Consider the following 23247-nt stretch of genomic DNA (forward strand, 5'->3'; position numbering starts at 1 on the left):
ATATATATATATACATATATATGACAAAAACCTGGCATGTGAACAGGGGTGTGTAGACTTTCTACGTACATATTTTCCGTATACCTGCCCATCTATGAGTCCTGCCACCAAAAAGCAGAGAAACAAACACCCCAAGACTGTGAACATCAGTTTTATTTCATGCCAGAAAAGGCACATTCATACAGTGTGACTCCCGACAGTGTGGATCGGCTATACGTTGTTATATGCATCCACATTCAAGCAGTGCATATCTTAATGATTCCCATGAATAAATGCAATAGTAACATTAACACATTTTTGTTAATCACAAGAAGATATAGCACACTGAATCACTGACAATAAGTATGCACACTTGTAGCAGAGGAGGAAGTACATGTGCACCCTGTAGTCCATACAGTTTTACTGACCTTTAACATCAAAATAGACATGTAGCATAGAGCATTATATCGGTAGCATGGTCGGTTTTGGTTTCGGGGAAAGTCCGTCGGGATTAAATAACATGTATAGGCATCCGTTTGAATTCCTCTCCATTCCACTTAGCTGCAGTTGCATAAAACTATTCTTGCAGCATCCACTCTCTGTCCAACACTGTACTGTATAACAGACCAGCATCGTGCGAGTCCCTCTTTTAAAGAGAAGTGAGATTTGTTTCGGTTGACTCGTATTTGATTTGAAGCACTGTACAACCAGTTTCAAAACCACCGTCACGCCATCCCGCGATAGCCCGCCGTCAGCAGAGATCATAAAAGGACTGTGCTTTATCTCCGACTTTACTGTCCCACTATGAGACAAGTCAACACCCATGAATGAATGTCTTTGAGTGAGCAAAAGGCCGAGATCATTCTTTCTCCTCGCCGCCAAGTGGGCGGACCGCAGCGTTTGCATGAGTCCGCGAAAAGACACGAGAGCTCGAAGCGGTTGTTGCGATTACAAATTAGCGTTGGGACTATGGCAGCGTGTGGGAATTTCCGAATGAATTCCAAAGTACGGTGGTGCCTTGAGAGATGAGTTTCATTTGTTCATTGACGATGCTCCTTTCTCAAGTCATTTTCGTAATGTGTTTTTCAAGAGGGAGAATAGCTGTGTTTGACCTTTTCCTTTGAAAAAAACAAAACATACGGTCGTAACATAATTGAATAGAATGTCAAGAATTACACAGTTGGTGACTCTTAACAAAATCATTGCAACTCCTTCCGGTGGACCTGGTTTGGCCACCAGGGGCAGTAAAATAGTGTCAGGCAAAACCACAAATGAGTATCAGTTTCACGACTCATGTGACTCTGCAAATGCCAGTTGTATTAGTCGTTTTTTGCAGAGGATAAAGAATATGTGCCTGTAAGTATTGTTATATTGCCTCTCTAAATGTGTTCATGCACCATTTGGGTTTAAATATCCATTATGCAAGGCAAAACTGCCACTAAATGCTTTTTGTTAGCCCATTTATGGCATTTCCCATCATGTGTTGGCAATCAACTAGCAGACGTAAGTGGTTGTTAAATACATCGAGTGTATTTCTCTTTATCTCGTAGTAAACTTCAACAGGGAGTGGCAATAAACAGCATAAAGTGAATTGTTTACTATCTGCCGAATTGCAAATTGTTGTGAGGTGAGTTGAGTTCACTGCCCGCACAAATCGTCCGAACGGCAGCTTGTATCCTGAAAAACTCTTAAGTCGGGTCACTTGTATCTCAAGGCCTCACTGTATACATTGCAAAAAATGGTGTGTTGAATTTACAAAATTTTCGTCAGGTGGTTGCACAAAATAAAATCATCTGGATTCAGATTCATTTTTTTTTAAAGCAGTTGTGAAAAATGTATCTGTATCCAGATGATTTATTTCGTGCAACCACTTGATCAAATAAAATTGAGTCAATTCAACAACATTTTAATTCTGTGTAGTTGCAGCTACAGACGGACCATTTTAAGAAAAATGCGTGGGGTGAGACTAATATGATTCAAGTCTTGTCTCTGCACAAATGCAGCACCTTAATACTTTCCTTTGAATATTATATAATAGAAAATACTGAAGAAATTCATTTGTTTATATTTCTTTATATACAGCATGTTTTGTAGATCCCTACTAAATATTCATGCAACTACACTGAAAAAAAAAGTTGTCGTCGAACTTACTCAGTTTTATTTCATCAAGTGGTTGTACGAAATTCAATCATCTGGATCCATATACGTTTTTAAAGTGGACCAACTTACTTAAAAAATGTATCTGGATCCAGATGATTTTTATTTTGTGCATCCACTTGACCAAATAAAATTGAGTGAATTCAACACACCTTTTTTTTCAGTGTATGCGGTCGATAACAGACACACACACACATACACACACACACACACACAGTCTTGTGGTTGTCGCTGTCGAGCGAAATCCTCGCAAAACCATAATTCTTACAGCATGCCATTTTTTTTAACACTTTAGATTAGTTAACCCACGTGGGGACATACCAATATAAATTTGTGTAAAAATACGAAACTGAGCAATTTTAGACATATAGGTTTCCGTCCGACAGCGACGACATGTGGACAATATGCGGAAATAAATCAGACCGATTTAAACAGCGACAACTCCGCGAGCCGTCGTCAAAAATAGCATACCATGTGCAGTATATGAGTTAGAATATATGTCTGGGTATTTCCGTTGTATAAGTAAACGTTGCATAATAACCGTCCGTCCAGGATTTCCACCGGACACATGTCAGCATGAGCCAATTTTATAATCTTTGCGTTTGCAGCGTTTTTACACAATAGAAAAGATGCAGGCAAGGAACATCCACGCATTTCACGACTTTTGCATGTTATTCCCGAGAAACACCACGCACCCGTCATGACGTGTAACGGTGCTTTTGACCACCAGTTACGTGCACAAAAATAGCAATAAATAAAAACGCACAATGACTTTGTATTTGCATCGGTTCCTCTCATCTTGATGTCCGACCATTGTTTTTCGACTTGGCGGTGTGCCAATATTCCCGCTTTATCTTAAGAGCACCAGCGGCCGCCCTCGTCCTCGAGACGTGGCCTTATATGTAACAGCTCTCAGCCCGGAAGTAGCCTGAAGAACATTTTGGACAACAGCCGCAAAAAGGCCGTCTGCTTAATTCCTTGACAAGAACTCCGAATCCTTGTTGGTTATTTGTCCGTGGACTTGTGGATTCTCAGCGTGTGGAGAGTGTCACTGAATGCGACGCACTTCTCGGTGTCCGTCTTGCTGCAGTCTTTTTTGGACGCGTCGGGCTCCCATAGAAAGAACTCGTGAAGGAGGGTGTTGACAGTGTCGGGACACTCCATCATCACCATGTGACTTCCTTCCTCGATGACTTTTAAGAAGGCAAATAGGAGGATCTAAAAAAGGGAAACAACATGAAGGCAAAGAATGAAGTCAGGGGTGGGAAATTTGAGCAAAATGAGTTAAGCAGCAGAATCCGCCATCTCAGGGGCCGGCCATTTTGTCACTTCTGTCGACTGGAAATGACATCGAAGTGGCTCAGGGATCAGATAACAACCAATCACGGCTCAGCTTGGGAAAACAGGTGAGCTGTGATTGGTCGTTACCTGAGCGACTGTGATGTCATTTTCAGTCGACAGAAGTGACAAAATGGCCGCCCCCGGAGATGGTTAAAAACGGGTGGATTTTGCTGTTTAACGCATATTTCATATTAATCATATTGCCTTGTTTCAACTAGTGGGCTTGCATAGAACATAGTCTTGAAAAAAAAAATGTTTGGGTTGACTTTGACGTTGATTTTTTATCAGTGCTACTGGGGGGCCACATAGCGCCACGCGCTTCCTGAACAGATGTATGAGTAAAAATGCTTTTTTAAATATGTGCAAAATACGTGCTCTTGATATATGACCCAACAACAACGGTAAAGGTATAAAGTCTGCTTTCACGCTGTCGCCAGGATTGTTTTCACAGTCTATTCTTTTTATAAGGATTTTTCTGCAAAAATAGCCCCATCTTTTCATCATGTGTCCTCTTCTATGCTGCGTCTTGCATTTCCTCGTTCTTCATTTTTGTTAGATCACATTTGATCACGTCAATTTTTTTATCCGGGAGCACTAGATTTTAGATCACACCACACAGTACGACCACAAACTGTAAAATGCCAGATTTTTTAAATTTTTTATCTTCATGTGTGGAATCTTCAGAGGCGGGTATTCCATCAAACCGCCGGACGCCCATTTTGCTCATGACTGACAGGACTTTTTTTTTTTTTTTTTCCTTGATGGAAAAAAAAAAGAATGACGGACTACGTTTTTGTCCGTCGCAGTAATCGTTAATAACCACGTCCGTCAGTGTCTGTTTTGTTGACGTTTTTTGGGGGGGGTGAGGGTGTGGGGGGGGGGGGGGGGGGGCGGACTGATAGACGGCCGGACTAACTGATGGCTTTAACTGACAGACTGACAAACTGACTATTCAAATTCGGTTCAGCTTGAAAAATGACGGATGACGGAGCAGCAAAATTGAGTAAAATGCCACAGTCCCCATCTGGGAATCTGAAACGGTGTCATCAGCAGGTTGCAACAGCGACACTAAAAGAGTCACAGAAACGCATAAAAATGGATGTCCTTACAAATGCTCACGGTTCAAAACGCCTGTCGTGAATGTTGGACCTTCTGCGGCATTCCAAAGTTTAGACCAGCTAAAATGATCATCACCTTTAAAGTTTATGGTGCATTTTAGGTTCATCCTGAAATTCCACCCAAAAAGCCCGTCCATTATCCCGAACCTTTCGCCGGTCCTAGCGTATGTAGATGCAATCTACCTCTGCCATGCGTTGGTCCTCATCCATGGGCACAAACTTGTCACACATGCCATGAACCAGAAGGATGGGCGCTGTGAGCTCAGCATGGTAAACCTCATCGCCCTCAGGCCAGTATTGGCCGCTCATCATGGCACGCAGTACGAATGGAGACACATTGAAGGCATTGCCCTGCTTCAGCAGCTGCTTCTCTTTGGCACCCTGGTGGGCGAATCCAGCTCTTGATTTGGGGGAAAAAAAAAAAAAAAAAAAGCATCGGAATTAGACAAGATGACCGGGCGATTATGATGGCGGCAAATATAACATCTCTCACGTCCTCAAATGGTTTCCTGCCCAATGTTGGTTGCCGACGAACTTACTTGAGGAAACTCCAGGCCAAGCATGGCGACAGACAGTGGAGGACGCACGATGGCAGTTGGAAGATGGAACAGAGGCTGGGCTCCAAGGCCGTTGGACCACCTCCGTTGATCATAACCACCTTGTGGACCAGGTCAGGATATTCGTGGGCCAGGAATGTGCAGAAGGACACTCTGTAGGACGTCAAGTTGTTACCGAGTCAAACGGCGCGCTTTGAGATGAAGCTAAGCGATGGCTTTTCGGGGTTCGGACACCGTTTGCGCGGCTTCATTTTATGGATCTGTTAAGATCATTTTTCAAGCTTTTCCAGCATCTTTTTCCTCTCTGAAAAATAACTATGATTCCATAAGAATTCATGAAGAAATGAAATGATAATATATGGAAGCGTGGAATTAAACATTTTTGCCAGTCGGTTCAAACGTATTTGCAAGTCGAAGTTTGAATGTTTTTAAATGATGGCGCAAGTACGTTCAAATGTATTTAATACATTTAAGTACTTAGGTAGGCGCTGATGGAGTATTTAGTAGGTTTTAAGAGTAATTGGGTAATTTATGGAGCATTTCAGTAGGTTTTAAGATTATTTAGGTCAATTTGGGGGAGTTTTGCACATTTTAGTTTGTAAAATTGACGGTATTTAGGTAACTTCTAGTGAGTATTGAATAGATTTTATCAATATTTAGATAACTTTCAGGGAGTGTTTCATAAATGTAAGAGTATTTAGGTAACCTTTAGCTCATTCACTGCCAGTGACAGCTATAGCCGTCAAAGAGTGAGTTAACTCATTCTGTGCCAAAGATGGTTTTAGAATTCAAAGTTCCATTTTTAGTATTTCAGTAGATTTGAGAGTATTTACTTAACTTTTAGGAAGCGTTTGAGTACATCCACCGTACATGGGCGCTCGGGCCTACTACGCAACTGTATTATAATGTTGGTCATGACATGAATTTTTCCGGGCGGGACTTGGTGTAAAAAGTTTAAAATTGTTGAAACACTTACCCATAAGAGTGGCCGATGAGAATGTTGCGTTTACGAGCATATCTCTTGAAGATGGCACGCAGGTCCTCCGCCAGGGCGTAAAAGGTGTACGCCGCCGCAATCTGCGGGGCCGTGCTGGCTCCGTGCCCGGCCAAGTCTGGCGCAATGACCTCATAGCCAAGCCTAGAGAAGAAGTCCAGTTGGCTGCTCCATATGTCCAACGAGCCTCCGACTCCGTGCACAAAGAACAGCGCCACGTCCGAGTGCGTCCCCTTACAGCTGGAGATCACCCTCTTGGAGTCGATCAGCACGGTGCGCTTGGGCTTCCGGCGTCGGCGGCGTGGAGGCGGGGCGGGTTTTTGCTCACCAGGAGGCGGAGGAACAGGAGGGGGAACGGGCTTGGGGTCCGGAGAAGAGGCCAATTCTTTGTAGTCGGCCAGCTCCACCTCGACGGTACTGCACGGCTCCAGATCGCCATCCTGACACTGAAGGATCTCGGAGTGTAAAACATCACCAAGATTCTCAATCACCAGCTGGCCGTTGCGATACACCGTAATCTTCCTCTTGCAGTGGACACCGCTGCCGGTGTTGGTGTCATTTTTAGGCTCGTCGTGATCGGCGTCTTTCCGGTCCCCGGACGCGACGTACTCGTCGCTTACGACAGGCTGACGCTCGGGCACGATGTGACGCACTCGCAGGACTCGTCCGGGTTTCACCTCCACGAATTCGAAACCATCGGAGGGCTCCGTCGACTCCAATGGTAAAACTAGGCGGGCGGCCTTCCCAGTTAGGCAGCAAAGTATTCCTTCTGTGATAGTGGTCAGCATGGTGACTTCCTGCATAAACAACAAACAGCACGTAATTCTGGTGAAAAATATAGAATAGAAACAGAAACAAATACAGTAAAAATCCCTATATATATATATATATATATATATATTTACATAAGTTGCGAGTGCACTTAATCAAATCGCTCCCCTTTCAAATCGAACCATCTTTGAATCGTATCGCGCCCCACGTATCGAATCGTCTTTTGTTGCAAAGATGCGCACCCCTAATATATATGTATATGTGTGTGTGTGTGTGCGCGTGAACTTTTACCATACCTTATCTTTTTTGTATTATGTTGGTTCATAAATGGAGGACTGTATATCTAAAATGTGACCACGTACCACAGTCATGACTTCAAAAAAAATATATACTAGCGTTGACCCTTGTAATTTTATCCGACAACAATAGATTGGAATTGCCGTCCATTGCCCGTGCCTGCGGCATGTATAATAACACAATAAGATAAAACTTCCCAAAGTTTGTGTTGATGAAGAGACAAATATCTTCCTAGACCTTGATATGTGCAGATAGACACGGGAATAAGACGTTGCTTTCACATGTTACATGAACACACTCTCCGTCTCTAGGAAACAGTGAGAAGATTCTTCTCGCAAGAGTCACATCTTTTGTTTCCAGGTAACCAATTGAATAAGGGACAATTCTAATAGAACCCTCTTTTTGAAACCACCTACTGCATCAGACAAAAACTCATTGTGATGAATTGAATAGATACAGCTAATAAGCAGTAATGTGGACATCACGTTGCGGATGTAAAAAAGCATCAGTGACAGGCTGGGCATTTGGTACCTAAAACCTTCCGTAGGGTCTTACCCGAATGAATTTGCCTCTTAAACCACCACAATAATGTAACAATTATAGAAACCATCGATACTAGACAACACTGCAATCTAACAGTGTGCTACTGTACGTACATTGGAGTAGGGGTGTGGGAAAACATCCATTTGCCAATTTATTGCGATTTTCGGCTGCCAAAAATAATATCGATTTTTCTGCTTCTAATATCGATTTAATTATGGCAGTGTGTAACACTTCATTTTTTTTTTTTAACAGAGAAAATGTGCAAAAACACAAATAATAAATAGGATGTTTTGAAGCACATAGTTTTGACTCAATTTGTCCTCTGATCTGTATCTTCTGATAAACACAAACAGCAATTTATTTCTCATCTCTACATGTAACTTGATATTAACTGGGTAGAACATCAGTACACTGTGATATCGCAATATCGTGATAATATCGTATCGTGATATTGTATTGCAACATCCTTGCCAATACTCACCCCTAATCTGGAGTGGTTCACAATCCACATTTATCTAATAACAAGACAAAAAAAAATGTCAATAAAATACACTATACTGACCAGATATTTTGATTTTATCATGATTTTTCACTATCGTGCAATTTTGTGTCAATTATTTTTCCACACGGACTAGCGTTACTGCACTCTTTTACCAATAAGAGCGAGCCAGGAGGAAAGAGTGTGTAAAAGACAGAGAATATCCAATTTTTAGTATAATTTCACAGTTTGAAAGGAAAAAGACAAAAAGCAACGTGTCAAGTAGACATTGTCGACTGCAAAGCAGTTTGTAACACAAACTGCACGTGTACTGTAAAGTAAATGTCATTAGATCATTTAATACTGCCAACCACCGCTAGTTAACATGTAATGTAATCGTAAACCACTGGTGCACTTGCAATTGCTTGATAAACAAACAGTAACAAAATAAACACTTAACAATCACATGGTCACAACTGACTCTCCTGTCATTCAACACGCAAACTGGCTAACAGCCAACCAACTTGGCGTCTTAATCGCTGACTTTCATGTCACTCAGCAGGCCAGGCGCATTTGACAAGTGACACACATTCAAAATCACAGATACTACAGTGTTGAAGGTGAGGGTGGCCACCCCAAGTGGACAAAAACCAGACCTGCGCCTCACATGCATGTTTTGTATTGGTATTATTATGCATAAAGCTTTAATACACACGCACGCACGCACACACATACATATATATCATGGGTAACATCAGATCGCCTGAAAAAGAACGTACTTAGCAGCCACCAAAATGTCGTTTTAATGCAACCGACCTATTCTCAATAAATCAAAGTGAGCAAAACAGACGGAACGATATCCTGTCTGCACTGCAGAATATTTAGGTTGATTCGTCTGCCAGCTGGTACACCGTGTGCTGCCCTATATATTTTTTTTTAATTATTACTACAGCGTGAATGGATACACATGTTGCAGCATGGCGCAGTTTGGCACCACATCTGCGCACTTTCATTAATGCGTAACGTTAACCTACTTCTTCCTGGTGCCAATATCTTGCAACAACCGTGTTAAATGTGCATGACTATGATGACTCAACAACAACAACAACAACAACAACACCGTCGTCTCCAAGCCGCACCAACGAAGGCAATCAAGCCTATTTCAAGACTGCACTTTGCATGTTAGTACTGCGTCATATAAAAAAAAAAGAAAAAGGGCAAATTCCACATCACAGCGTGCAGGCCGTATTACTTTTAAAATGATTGATTCATAGCGTTTGATTTTGCGCACTACAGAGCAGGTGCATGTATTGTTGCAAATGACTCCTACTGCACAGATAATTTAGCATTATAGTTATGCTGCACGTTACAATATATCATCTATGTTCTTACCTGCTGCTCAGATTGATGAAGGTGTTTAGAAGTCAACCAGATGACCGCCGAGGGCCGACAAAACCACGCATTTGATGCTGCAAAACTGTCAAACCCCCATCAGCGTTCTAAAAAGCCTATAAACGCATTTGGAAGGACGATAGAGCTTGCATGCATAAAAATGTCCAATTTGAATTGTGATAAAATGCCCATCACGAAATTTTAAAAAAATGCTATGTTTTTTTTTATTTTTTTCCTCTCCGCTTCCACAGCATCAGTCACTGCGCACCAAGGCACAAGTACCACCCAGCCCTGTTGGCGCTCTCTGCGCAGGTCCGGCTTCACTCCTGACAGGCAGCAAAATGAGCCAATAGAATCGAGGCAAGCACCTCAGCTGTGGCCAATGGGAGCGCGTTGTGTCGTTGTTGCTAAGGCTTGGCAAAAGCAGTTCAGCCTTGCTTGCGCTTGGCTGCAGGTCGCGGAAAAAGACTCGGAGGAGTAAGCAAAGCCGCCACGAGGCTTGATCATTTCACAAATGACCGCCTGATTGTTTCGAAATGATTATCCGGTGTCTCATATGTATTTTTATATAGATATATATCTGCCGCACTTCAATGATCTTTAGATTGGAAACAGTTGGCCTAGGCCTTCATAAAATAATCGCAAATCTAGTGGTGGGATCACTGAGGTGTATATCGGTACTCAGAAATGGCAAAAGTACACAATATCTGAACTTATGTAGAAGTATAGTTACTTGTGTGAAAAGAGACTCTCTGGTAAAAGTAGAAGAAGCTACGAATTCAAATCCTTCAGAGGTGGCAATTAGGTATTCACATAAGTAGCTCATATTCTGTATTTAAGTTGTACAGACGTGTGTGTAATAACTGTTGTAAAAAATATTCGACCCCTTGCCTTAAATAATAATAAAAAAAGTACTTTGAAACGTGCCTAACCACAAAATTGAAAACTTAATTTTTACTGTCAGTAATATCCGTTCCCATAACATGGCACAACAGAAACAAAAACTTATTTGTGCAAAAAAAAAAAGTTTCCCTCGCTCATTAACTTGCATAAGGATCGTGCAGGGAAGACAAATAACATACAACCTGAATTCTGACATGAAAATCAGGATTAAACTGAAAAAATCAACAAAAATTGATCAGGTAGCTAATAATAACTGAGAAAATGCACCTTAGTGGAGACGAATAAATATCTCATTAAGTAATCTCACGTGAAGTATGTTTACTTCGTTATTTTTCACCACAGCCTTTTTTTTAAGTATACACAATTACAATATCTGGGTGTTCTTATCAGGTGTTGTTGTTGTACGTGCAGTGGCATCCCCGGAGCTGCAGGCGGCGTTGTTGTACCACTAATTTGAATACTCATTTCCGCAAGCATACCTCAGACGTAGAAGAAGAGCCGTGACATTCAACGTCCACATGCATCTGAATTTCTGCTAATTTATCAAAATGAATACCATACTCACATCTTTTTCGCGTTTGCGTGGAATAACTCACATGAACAGGTAATAAAGTACTCATTTTCTTTCCTGTAAATGTGCCATGTCGCCGTCCTAATATGACGAGTAAACGTAGTTTGAGATTAGTAGCCAGGCTAGTTGACGCTGTGTTATCAATGTGTTTACTGCTGTTGTTGGAGTTGAATGCTTTCGTGAAATAAGGTAACCAATATTAAATAAAACACAGACTTATATAACAATGCAGTAGTACAATGCTCGCCATTTGTGTCCATCTTGTTTTCTTCTTGTGGTGGAGGTGACCATGTTATGAGATTTGCAAAGTATTTTGTTCAGATTGTGTATATATCTCACTCTTAAAAGATATCAATAATACACTGTATTCAATAAATTGTTGCTATTACATTTTATTCAACTAAAATCTTGCTATTAACGGACTGATTCATAATTTGGGTAAACTGGGTTTTACTCAACACTCGCACATCATATTTCTATCTTTTGGTTCTCAGAGTGCAGTGTGTAACACTGGTGTTTTAATTATTATTATTTTTTCCTACTTTTTAACCAGATACAAGTCCACGTTGATTCTTTTGTGCCGATTCCTCGTTTTTTCTTTAGCTCATCAGGTTTTCATATAATACTGCAGTAATAATAATGATATATGTAATGTATCTAGTAATATGTATGAATTCAGATGTTAGATTCAGCAATAAGTGGAATTTATTTTGAAATGTCATAGTTGAAAAGTACAATGCGTAGTAAAATCCGTATCGCGCAAGCTTTTATAGGTCAAACCCAAAACTAAAAATGCAAATATCTCAAAAACCTGAAAAAGTAAAGACGTTTCTGAAATCAGCATCAAAAATACATTTAGGGACACATACTGTCGAGCCATCTCTGATTAAAATTTGCTGTTGACCAGTGTAATACAACGTTACAAATTTATTCCACACGGAAATGACAAAATTGTGTTTTTGATGACGAATGTTGATAGTATTTTCTTCTTTTACCTCCCCTAGCATCCCAGCAGTAAATGGCAATTCTCACCTCCGATTGTTTAGCAACTGGCTCGTCCCCAGAGCTGTTGCAGCTCAGCAGACGTCCGCGAGCGGACCGCTTCCTTCCCAAGCCGAGGGCACGGGAGTCTTCCGGCAGCTTCCGTGGCAATACCAGCAAGTGCGAACCAAGAAAAGAGGAACGGAGTATCAGCCCAAAAACCTGAAACGCAAGAGGACCCACGGCTGGATCAAGAGGCTCAGCACACGGGGAGGAATTGAGGTGCTCCTGCGGCGAATGTTGAAGGGACGCAAGTCGCTCTCGCACTGAACGTCGGATAGCAAGACTTTGGAGACTTTCTACTTCTGACATCCTGGAGGTGTTAGGAAGCCCTTAAGAACTTGGGTATTGTGTGGAAAAGCGATACTCGGTCTGGGTTGGGCATTCATCGGTGACGGGTGGGGGGATTGAAACTGGCCTTCAGAAAACGAGTCGCAGTTATCTTGAGAAGATCTATAGTTGGTTTCTTTCACCGAGTTTGAATGAATGATTTATTAAACTACACTCAATCACCTTGTGGCAATTCAGTCATTTCTTCAAACTGCACACAGTAAGCCTGGAGCCGAGATTCAAACCGAGAACCTCACCGCGACGGAGACGTGACAATGCAGCTGCTAGACACTAGTCGACGAAACTGCCCAACATATGTACAGCTTTGACAAAAATGATAAGAGGCCTACCTATGTTGCTGATTTAAACGTTTTTCACCAAATATTTCAACACAACATTAAGGCAGTTAAAGTTTGAAACACCAGATGGAGAGTTCACATCGGTCTTGTGTTTCATTATTTGTTGGCTTTCCTGCTTTACTTTGCTATGAAGAAATAAGGCAATGCACATTATTCTCCATTTGGTACCACTGGCACCACTTTAATAATGCTCAAGAACTATTTTGCTTTTGACTGTAATTGTTTTAATTGCACTGGTCAGCAGCACATTTTAACGCTGACTTCAAACATGTCTTTACCTTTTTCTTTTTTTTTCTAGCACATCAGGTTTTTGAGATATTTGCATGTTTTGTTTTTAACTACCATAGAAAAGCTTGAGCAAGACAGATTTTACTATGCCTTGTAATTTATAGCTTTGACATTTAGGGAAAAAAGTCCACCAGTGGCTGAATCTAACCCTTAATTCACAAATATGACGAATTATATTACATATTATTGTTGTTGTTGTTATATACATACAGTAATATCATTAAAACCTGGTGTGCTAGAGAAAAAAAGGGAGCAAATTCTGAATAAGTTATACAAATAATATGAATAAAAAATAATCTACAAAAATTTACTTGGAACACTGATTTAAAATTTTTTTTTTTTTGGGGGGGGGGGTGAAATTTGTTGACTAGTGTAATTTTTGCTTGGGTGTTTTTCCTGCCTTCTATACAACGACCTCACGAGATTTAGATCTTAGTTGAATTGAATATAAGAACAATAAAAAAGCATATAAGGAAACATTTGTTGAATGATATGGAAAAGTTAAGTCCTTAAATTCTCAAGCTTTCATCACACTGTCAAATTGGCTTGTTGTCATTAAAGTTTAATTTAAAAAAGTCGGACTATACCGTAATCCAAATTGACCGAGTTGTCCTCGAGCAATTTGTTTATATCGGCGTGTACTTTTGTTCATTAAATGTCAAAGACCATAGAGTATTCTTGACATCCTTATTTATTGAGCAAAAGAGTTTTTGACTTTTGCCTTTTGAGACGAGCAACACCCCCCACCCCCCCGTCCCACGCCGCAAACTCACGCTCCCTTTGAGAATAAAAAAGCATTTCATCTAAATTAGGAAGATGACGTTATTTAACGACTCTTACTCCAACTATTGCGACTTTACTTGCACGTAACGTTCGCTTCAAAGACAGAGTGCGTTAAAAACAAGTCTTTACGTTTCATGTGGCCATTTTTAAATACCGGTATTGCTTTTCTTTTTAACCAGCTACAATATCGGTAACTGACTAAACTACCGATGAGCAAATAACACATAATATTTTATTTTTCATTTAATGTATCAACTCGCGAGATCTACAAGCCATTTTTATGTTTCCAGATGGATTTCTTGAATGGGCTACCTGTTTTGGACAAAAGCAACTTCAGCAGGTTTCAGCCAGACCCTGTAAGTAAATTAGCTCTGAGATCAACGTTTCACATCTATTGAGCCGTATTAGGACAAATCTAAAGGCGCACCACCAAACAAAAACATCAATTGAATTAGGCTGGTTATATCTTATCCCATTTCGTGGACTAGCATTTAAAGAAGAAGTCAACCCAAACATTTTTTGTAGGCCCACCCAAACATTTTTTGTAGGCCCACTCGTTGAAACAAGGCATTCAGATTAATATTACGTTTGTGGAGTTAAGCAGCAAAATCCACCCTTTTTTAGCCATCTCAAGGGGCGGCCATTTTGTCACTTCTGTCGACTGAAAATGACATCACATTACTTGAGGCCTGAGCAACTGTGATGTCATTTTCAGTCAATAGAAGTAACACAATTGTGGATTTTGCTGCTTAACTCATATTCCACAAACGCAATATTAATCAGAATGCCTTTAACTAACTTTTATTTTTCATCTCTGATAAAAAGTAAATTAATAAAAAAAAAATGTTGACCTGTGTAATGTTTGGCCCTATCTGACACTTTTACTTCATGACTGACAAAGATGTTTGTCTGTGGGTATTGATGTATAATTAATTACGTAAGTGTCTCTTGTTTTTTAGAATCGTCATCTTGCTGTCTATATTCCAACCCAGGATTATCCATCAAAGCAGAGTAAGTGCTTTTGACTGGGAAATGCACTCACAAACTACACTGGCAACTTCTGTTACAAAAGCTTACCTGTGCCTTTTAGCTAACTGACTAACACTTTTCGTCTTGTTTTTTTTGTTGTTTTTGTTTCTTTGTCTTCAGTCATTATTCAAGAGAGTATATACACCCTCTCACAATTTTGTGGAAATTGCAAGGTAAGAGATTTTTGGTCCATCATGACCAGATAGAATCACTGAATGGCTGAACTATCCTTCAGTTGAATCACTCGTTGTTGTTTTTAAATGTGGCGTATAATGAGTTTCTTTCTAGATGTTAACATTGCAGCACACTTTGAACAGCGGGGACGTAATTACCTGCAGGGACATGCGGAAGGCAAGAACTCGGGGGCGTCCTTGGAACATTACCAGGAGAGAGAGCAATAAGGATTTTTTTTCAATCACACTCGGCAGAAAATTTATATTGTCCATCTATTTACACCCTGTCAAAATAAATCATTTTCATGAAGGGCTTCTGAGTTTTCATTTATATTACACCTCTTGGTCAGCAGATATCCAAAGACTCACTAATCAACCCAGGCATGTTTGTTTTTTTTAATCTGTGATAGTTATCTAGTGTAAATGCATACACGTTTGACTTGATTCAAGTGGGATTCCTTTGCATCAGGAATACATTCACAAATTCATGTAGCAAAATAATTTATAAAAAAAAAAAGAAAAAAAAAAGGAAATCAAATTTGAGAAAAATATAAGACTTTTCATGGTCACAGTGACTAGAATGTGGACTATTGCAGGAGAATATGTTGTCTTTTTAAAGTGCTAAGTAACACATCATGAACAGGTGACTCGTGCACAGTATGCAGTCAATGCAGGCTTGAAAAGGAGAACCAAACCTGGAATGGGACTGAGCCATGCAATAGTTAAATCTCAAGAGAAAACGATTCATTCAAAGAGTCACATTCACTGTAAGGTATACATATTTACGTGGAAGCTGTAAGGGCTGGTACATAGTTGGATGCTTTGTGCAAAGTAAGGTGCATTTCACATGTGTTCAGCCAGAATGAAAAGCCGTTTGAGCATTATTCTAGATATCATTGATATTCATCTTAAAGGTCCATGTACTAGTATGTTCTTTGTCCTCGCCTGTAAGACAACTCGACGCAGTAGTAGGAGGGTGTGCTACATGTGTTATAGCTGGCGTGAAAATAACAGCATTTGATAAAAAGAACATCATTCTTACAGCCAAACAGACAGGGCAACCACCTGAAAAAAATGACGGGCCAGTCCACTTCTGATTGTAAAAACAACAAAACAAAATGAAGTTTTGGGAGTTGCCAAGTCAAAGTTGGGACTCAAGTCCAATTGAGATGGTGTAGCATGCATGACTTTAAATGGGCAGTTTATGATCGAATACCCTCCAGAATGACAAAGGTTAAACAATTCGGCAAAGATTAGAGCAAAATTAGCCCAAAGCCACCAGCAAAGCTTTTTGACGAAATGAAGCTCCTCCCCTCACTTGAATATAATTTTTAGGTCCAAAGTTGCCCTAAGATGGTGCCAAAACAATACAGGTTCTCCCCAAAAATCTGTTACCAGGCCAATTTGAGAATGCCGAACTATGAATATGCAGGAGTTCACTGTACATGGACTTAACAGTTTTAAAGTAAACGGCTTTCCATGGGCCAGACTGGACATGTGTCACTACTGTGCAGGTGTCTGTCTTAGGATTTAATAATCACTTACATTGCAAATAATGCATTTTATTATTATTTTTTTTTTACACTGGAATGTTTATGAGTTCTTTGAGCCTGAGCTTTCTAAGTCAACTTCGCCTTTATCAGACTCATTTGACGGTAATTCTTCATGAGTTGAGTTGAGGTCAGCCCTGTTGGCATGACAACCGTCCGGCTGGCTGGGAAGCTGCGTCCCGTTAGCGCACACCACGGTTCCCTCCGACTTGCTGAAACTGAACAGCTTACCCGGACTGAATGTCCTGTTGGGGGACTGATTTCGCTCCTGGCCACCAGGGGGGGTCGAAGAGCTCACCGTCGAGCCGGGTGATCCGGCAGCAGTAGCTGGCTCTTTTTTCACCTCTGTCGACTTTAAAAACTTGAGGAATCCTGGCAGCTTGGCCTCTCCCCCAGTGGGCGACTGAGCGGGCGAGCGGGAGCTGCCGGAGGAGAACTTACCCTGAAGGGGGATGATCTGCTTCAGCTTCATCACGTTGTTGTTCCCGAGCAGAGAGCTGGGTCTTTTGGGCTTGCCGCCCGCCGCTTTCTCGTGGTGGTGCTGGTGATGGCCGTCCGACTTGTGGCACTCGTTCTCCTGACGCGCCTCGGCCTGACGTTGAAGTTCCTCCTCCTCGCGGCGACGTCTGAGCTGCTGCTGGAAATGTTGCTGCGCCTGCAGTTCATGCCTCTGAATGGGAGGTGAGAAGTAAAGAGGCTCAGTTTCATTATTTGGTTTGTGAATTTAGATTAGATCATATATATATTTTTTTTGTCCAATCAGACTTCCGCCTGAAAATGTGCTGCCATGTCAATCTAATCTGCCTTAAAGCGGAAGTCAAGACAAACATATTTTTTTCAAGAATATGTTCCCAGCAGGCCCACTAGTTGAAACATGGCATCGTGATTAATTTTGTGTTTGTGGAATATAAGTTAAGCAGCAAAATGCACTCGTTTTTAGCCATCTCCGGGGGCGGCCATTTTGTCTTCTGTCGACTGAAAATGACAACACAACTGCTCACAATGACCAATCATTCAGATTCAGAAAACAGGTCAGCCGTGATTGGTCGTTGTGAGCAGTTGTGATGTCATTTTCAGTCGACAGAAGACAAAATGGCCGCCCCCACAGGTGGCTAAAAACGAGTGCATTTTGCTACTTAACTTAGATTCATTTTTTGGGCTTGACTTCTGCTTTAACCAGTCAGATTTCAAATTCCCCTCCCGAGGGCCAGCTAACCACTCCTAGTTAGCATTTTTCTGTTCTCTGATTGTTTTCCCAGAGCAAAAAATGCTACGGCCAAGTTCGACTAACAAAAACAAGTCTGTAGAAATATGCACACATTAAAGGGGGAGTTAGCAATTAAAAAAAAGAAATACTGTCACATTTGTCAGAACTGTCATGACTTGACAGCATGTCAAATATGACCTGTGAATAAAATCTGAAAGCTCTTATTTAATGCATCCATTCTCAACATGTAGCTCCAAAATACTGGAACAAGCAAACCAAAGGACACATTACACAATTACGATATCACATTTCACGTCAGAAGCAAGACTTGCGATGGCCGAAGGTCTTTCAAGTTATATCCCAACTATACCTTGAAAGCTTCCCTTCGTCGGTATTCTAGCTTGGCCATCTCTTCTGCTACCCAACCGGGGATATCAGGGATGGCAACATGGATGATGTACTTTAGGAGGATGGCAAAGTGCTGTAAACCACGAGACCACAGAGGGACACGTTCAACACATCAAAGTCCAGACGTCATATTTTCAACTTATTCTGTCCACACACAAAAAAACCATACTCGTACAAAAACTCTTGTGAGATTTTGTGTGTAAACACAGCAACAAATAGCAAGGCATGCATATAGATTATTTTGTATAATGAAACACACATTCCTTGATTTTACTGCTTTTTCAGGGAAAGGGAAATGCAGAGTTTTACTATGTGATGACCAAAGTATAGTCTCCATCTATCCAACTGGGATAGCGCCACTTAGCTCACAGTCGACGCTAGTGAGGAGAAGCGCTACATAAAATGGATGGCTTGGTGCTACGCGATGACGATGTCTGAACTCGGCTAAGAATTTTAGTTCTGCATTCACATGGTCACGAAAATCCTGACATTCTGAAGATCGATTGAAATGTGTCATAAAATGTGCCAATTTTCATCGCAGACTTGAGCTACCCAGACCAGCTTTGGATTGGATTGAATCGGCTCCTTGCTCTGCCACAGAAGAATAATCAATGAATGTTTTTCATCTGACAAATGGATTCATAGAGTCTTTTGAGACGGAGGCCAAAAAGTCTCAAACAGACCACAATTCGAGACATGAACTACTCAAGATTACTGTCAGGTGGCTTCCCTGCACATTTAATTTTTTGGATTAAAAAGTCTTCGCCATCTGTTCACCAAAGCCTTAATTCAGTGACACCAAGACACAGACACAAAACGTTTGGGTCACTTGAAATGTTCTAATTTTTGGAAAGAAAAGCTATTTTTGAACTGAATCTAGACAATTCTTAGCTGGTTCTTTACCACAATAACAATGTTATTTGTCATTCATTTAATGTTATTACGACTGCAACTAGCAATTATTTTAATCATCAATTAATCTGTCGATTTTGTCGGTTAATCGCTCAATCAGATGAAAAAAAAAGTTTTATTTTCCATCTCCGTCTTCTAAAAAAAAAAAAAAAACAGCGACAGCGAAGAAAATGCACAAACACACGTTAAGATTCACTTACTGGTTTGGTCCTTAACATGTCAGAAATTGGCAAAAATTTTGTTCACTGTGTTTTTAGTCTAATTTACTATTTGGGGGTATTTGGCAGACTGCGGCACGCCTCGCCGGGCGTTCCGGTGGACTGAGGGCGTTTTCTATTAACTGCACCCGGCGCACTTGACGATTTGGTGACAGAAAGTAGACTAGAATTTAGACCGTCGAAAAACCCGTCTAAGTTGTGGCGCAGGTGGTGTAACGCAATTTTGGTGGTTTTGATCCAGGCGCTGACGTTTTTCAACGTATGTCATTCATAAATACGACATCAGCGTGCATCGAACCCTTTGAATCATTGCAGAAATCTATTCATTGAATGGACATTATTATCACCTTTAATATATTTAATATACTTTGTGATTAATTTAAATGTATGTTTAATGCAAAAAAAACTGTCCTTTCCTAATTTTTTTCTTTTTATTAATTCAAATTAAAAATAACATTTTTAGGTGAACCCCAACCTTTTGCAGTGTAAAGCCAGTTTAACTCCCCTCCGCCCCCCATGAGTTAAGCATTGTTTAAGCAACCTTGGGTCCCTTGAAAGGCACTATACAAACCAAGTTAATATTATTTCTATTATTATTATTAGCATGATGACAGACTCCACCTGACATGACCACATTGCTTACCTCCAGCAAAACAATGGAGATGACCGTCATCTCAGGACTCAACCAGGGGAAAAGTCGCTGCAGCTGACCACACTGACCAATCAGGTAACAGTTAACAATAATGGCTATCAAGCCCATGGCCTCCATTGCGGTCTAGGGGTTCAGAGAGAAATACATGTTTGTTTTTTTTCCCACAGGCTATTATAGACCTCAATATGAAGAGTAAGCCCTGAAATTTTTTTTGGGGGGCGAACCTACTGACCTGCCATTGTCCAATGTTCTCCACCCTTTGGCCAAAGGGCCTCTGCAGGCCCGTACAGAGCTTGAGAGCATCGCTACGGATCTCGATGATATTGTTGATGAGCGCACACATGGCCGCTAGAGGAAACGCAGAGGAGAAGAGCACCACGTAGCCAAATTGAATGAACATCTCCTGGTAGTCCTGAAGCGTATCCTGCATTACATAACAGTTTTGTTCAGCACTTCAGTTATTGCTGCAGTGAACGCACATGATAGTAAGACCGGAGTTGTGCCACATGACTACTCACAAAAAAGGGATACTGGGCTTTCGGGTGAAATTTCAGGATGAGCCTAACCACTATAACCTTTACAAGGTGAACTACACGCAACTTGCTGTTCGCTAGCTAGGAGCTGGACTTTTTATCAAATCATTCAGTGTCATTTAGATGTCATGATGTCAATGTGAGCAGCATAATGAAGAGAAAAAAAAAAAAATCAAGAAAAATCTGGATTTTGGCCTGTTTTACTACCGCTTCTTCCTACTCTTCTGTGATTAAAGACTATAGAAGTATGAATAAACTTGCATTGATGAAGAGGACTATCTAAATATTAATTATAATTCAACCAGAAAGCCAAATACCCCGAAATGTTTTGTGAGTGGTGGGCAACCCACCTCATATGTCTGCATACAGCTTTCGATCTCAGCCTGTGCTAGAGTGACAGTTTGGGGTTCTTCTGGTGGATCAATCCACGACTTCTTGTCCTCTTTGGCCTCGTCCACGTTTTTTCTTCTCTGACGGAGACCGTTTGATTCCCTTGAAGAGGATACGGTAGTATTCTCTTTAGTGTCCTGTCAACGCAAATCATTTGCATAATTTGTGCACACTTCCATTGTTGATCAGTGTTACTGCAGACATAAATACTTTATGGCTTATTAACTCCCTGTACATGGTACATTTCTGGTCTAAATATATATTTTGTTATGGCGTCCTTTTGGCCGGAGTACAAGAGTGACGCCAAATCCAATTTCCTTGTGTGTTTTAAGTGAATCCCTGCCTAATCAGAAATTCACTTATTAGTGTGTTTTTTTTCTGTTGAACCTATCCTCTGTTGTTCACTGAAAAACTGCAACTTAATGCCAAAGATGCTAGATAATGCTGCCCTGGCTAGTAAAAAAGTAGTAATTGGTGTCAGGGAAGTACTGTTGAAATGATACATTCTTACTGATAGACTGAGATCTTTGTATGGTGGGTCACAGCTGAGTTGTTTTTCTTTTTTTTTTGGTAAGCTATTTTTTGGGGGGGGAAATGCTGGAAGATGATTTTGAAATTCTATAAAAGTGTTTTACAGTTTTAACTATTAATATAGGTAGTTATAAGCATTCTACAGAGGGCGTCAATTACTCATGATTTTCAATATTTGTGGCAGGGCTTGGTCCCTAACCCTCATGAATAATTGGATTTGATCTTATTACTCTCATTAAAGCAAATTTTAAAAAGCAGCGTTTTACTACTTGGAGGCAAACTGGAAATGAAAAGACGGCATCCTGTGCGAGCACACCTGAGGCAGCAATTCAAGGTCGCTGTCCTCGTCACAACTGTCAAAAATACTGGATGGATCCATTCCGTCCTCAACTAGGGTGGGGCTGTCCTCGGCGAAGTTTTCATCCACCTGTGCTTCCGCCGCGACGTCCTGGTAGTCGACCTTCTCCGTGAAGCTGACTTTGCGTTGCTTCAGGGCGCTGTCATTCATATCCCACTCTTCTTCCGTCAGCCTGAATCCGGCTTTTAAATCCCCTCTCATCTTTGGCTGACTGTCCACTCCCGTGCTGTCGCTGGCTGGGAGTCCTCTAGGCCCCAGAAAGGAGTAAGCTGTCATTGACGCTTGGGCCTTTCCCAGAGCCAGGCGGCCATACTTCAGCATGATGGCTTGTAGAAGCTCCCACAGCACCTTGGGGGTGAACACCCCCAGCTTGTTTTGTTCATAGAGGTAAGGCTGGAGGACCTCTTTAATGTTTTGAAGGAACTGACGGAAAATCAGTAGTGTTGCAAGCATCTGTGAAGAAACGTGAAACAGGGTCTATCTTATAGGAAAATGAAGCTGGCGTGGCATGACTAATGAAAGCTGCAGTAACTGTTTTATTATGAAGTTTTTGAGTTGTGCGCTCTTTTTTTTCTTTTATATACAGTGGATGTAAAAAGTCTCCACATCCCTGTTTAAATGCCAGGTCTTTGTCATATAACGCATTTATCAAGATAATTCATATACGTATATATATATATTTGGGATGTAAACTGCTTAAAATAGGCATCGGTGTAAAAAAAATCGATCAACATTTTGATCACAAAAGGATTCGTAATGCTAAGAGTCAAATTTATTGTACATTTATTTATTTTCATGTTTTGTGTTGTGGCACTAACAAAACACTGATGAGACAAATATGTAGTTAAAAAGTCACAATAACTAGTTCATTTTCAAGTTGTTTGGGTAAAATTGGGTGGGTAAAGTTACAGTTTGTAACAAGGACAAAATGCAGATGTTAAAATAAAAATATCTTTTGGTTATAAAATAACCATTCGTTTTGTGGAAAAAAAAAAGATTTTAAAAAATCGAAACGAAATCGGGAACTGAAAATCGGAACTTGAGTGACTCGTTACATCCCTAATATACAGTATATATATCTACTTAGTAGTGTTTTTCATTCAGCAAGATTGCATTCTTGTCTCACCTCCTTTAGTCGCTCCATATCCTTGAGGTAGAATCCAATGTAGAAAAGACTTAGGTAAGAATTGATGAATTCAAACTGTACAACAACAGAGATCACAAGAAGTCAGTCACACACTTAAAAGAATATTTGATACAACTATAACTGAATTGGGGGGGGGTCGACTTACGAAAACCATCTTGATTATGAGATTATTGTCGTAGGCGCTCTGAAGTCTATAATTTTCTGGAAAAAAATAACCCAAATCATCGAGTCATTAAT

General features: G+C 40.7%; 3 protein-coding genes and 1 long non-coding RNA gene across 7 annotated transcripts in view; 2 read left to right on the plus strand and 2 right to left on the minus strand.

Moving 5' to 3' along the window:
- Positions 1-135: 135 nt before the first annotated feature.
- LOC147141380 (protein ABHD8-like) lies at positions 136-9903 on the minus strand. The gene is made up of 5 exons (XM_086043967.1): positions 9628-9903; positions 6129-6943; positions 5135-5305; positions 4779-4995; positions 136-3354 (listed from the first exon to the last, which is right to left on the minus strand). Exons 2-5 carry the CDS (start codon positions 6932-6934, stop codon positions 3142-3144), a joined length of 1407 nt encoding a protein of 468 aa, XP_085900093.1. The 5' UTR covers positions 6935-6943; positions 9628-9903; the 3' UTR covers positions 136-3141.
- A 1069-nt stretch (positions 9904-10972) lies between these two features.
- Positions 10973-12654, plus strand: mrpl34 (mitochondrial ribosomal protein L34). Its single transcript, XM_086043374.1, has 2 exons — positions 10973-11134; positions 12106-12654. The coding sequence occupies exons 1-2, from the start codon at positions 11079-11081 to the stop codon at positions 12410-12412; spliced, it is 363 nt and encodes a 120-aa protein (XP_085899500.1). The 5' UTR covers positions 10973-11078; the 3' UTR covers positions 12413-12654.
- Positions 12655-15485: 2831 nt separating this feature from the next.
- Positions 15486-23247, minus strand: part of LOC147141382 (anoctamin-8-like) — a 32083-nt gene continuing 24321 nt past the window's right edge. For 3 of the 4 annotated variants that reach the window (XM_086043835.1, XM_086043834.1, XM_086043833.1), the window contains 8 exons: positions 23156-23211; positions 22990-23064; positions 21822-22316; positions 20935-21111; positions 20284-20475; positions 20043-20174; positions 18232-18342; positions 15486-17324 (listed from right to left, as the gene is read on the minus strand). In XM_086043835.1, coding sequence (XP_085899961.1) covers positions 16698-17324; positions 18232-18342; positions 20043-20174; positions 20284-20475; positions 20935-21111; positions 21822-22316; positions 22990-23064; positions 23156-23211 — 1865 coding nt within the window. In that variant the 3' untranslated portion in view covers positions 15486-16697. The remainder of the gene's footprint in view (positions 17325-18231; positions 18343-20042; positions 20175-20283; positions 20476-20934; positions 21112-21821; positions 22317-22989; positions 23065-23155; positions 23212-23247) is intronic. The other variant, XM_086043836.1, reaches the window with a different exon arrangement.
- On the plus strand, positions 16977-21610 carry LOC147141383 (uncharacterized). The gene is made up of 3 exons (XR_015088472.1): positions 16977-17335; positions 20003-20126; positions 20219-21610. It is a non-coding gene; the product is annotated as an uncharacterized LOC147141383 (long non-coding RNA).

The sequence above is a fragment of the Filicampus tigris genome, chromosome 10 (assembly GCF_054856515.1).
Source record: "Filicampus tigris isolate MCC_2025a chromosome 10, RoL_Ftig_1.0, whole genome shotgun sequence".
Taxonomy (NCBI): Eukaryota; Metazoa; Chordata; class Actinopteri; order Syngnathiformes; family Syngnathidae; genus Filicampus; species Filicampus tigris.

Coding starts and splice junctions, on each gene's coding strand:
- mrpl34 (XM_086043374.1), top strand. CDS start 11,079: ATGAATACCATACTCACATCTTTTTCGCGTTTGCGTGGAATAACTCAC. Junction 11,135..12,105: donor GGAATAACTCACATGAACAG/GTAATAAAGTAC, acceptor TACCTCCCCTAG/CATCCCAGCAGTAAATGGCA.
- LOC147141380 (XM_086043967.1), bottom strand. CDS start 6,934: ATGCTGACCACTATCACAGAAGGAATACTTTGCTGCCTAACTGGGAAG. Junction 4,996..5,134: donor TTGGCCTGGAGTTTCCTCAA/GTAAGTTCGTCG, acceptor CCCCAAATCAAG/AGCTGGATTCGCCCACCAGG. Junction 3,355..4,778: donor AGGACCAACGCATGGCAGAG/GTAGATTGCATC, acceptor TCCCTTTTTTAG/ATCCTCCTATTTGCCTTCTT.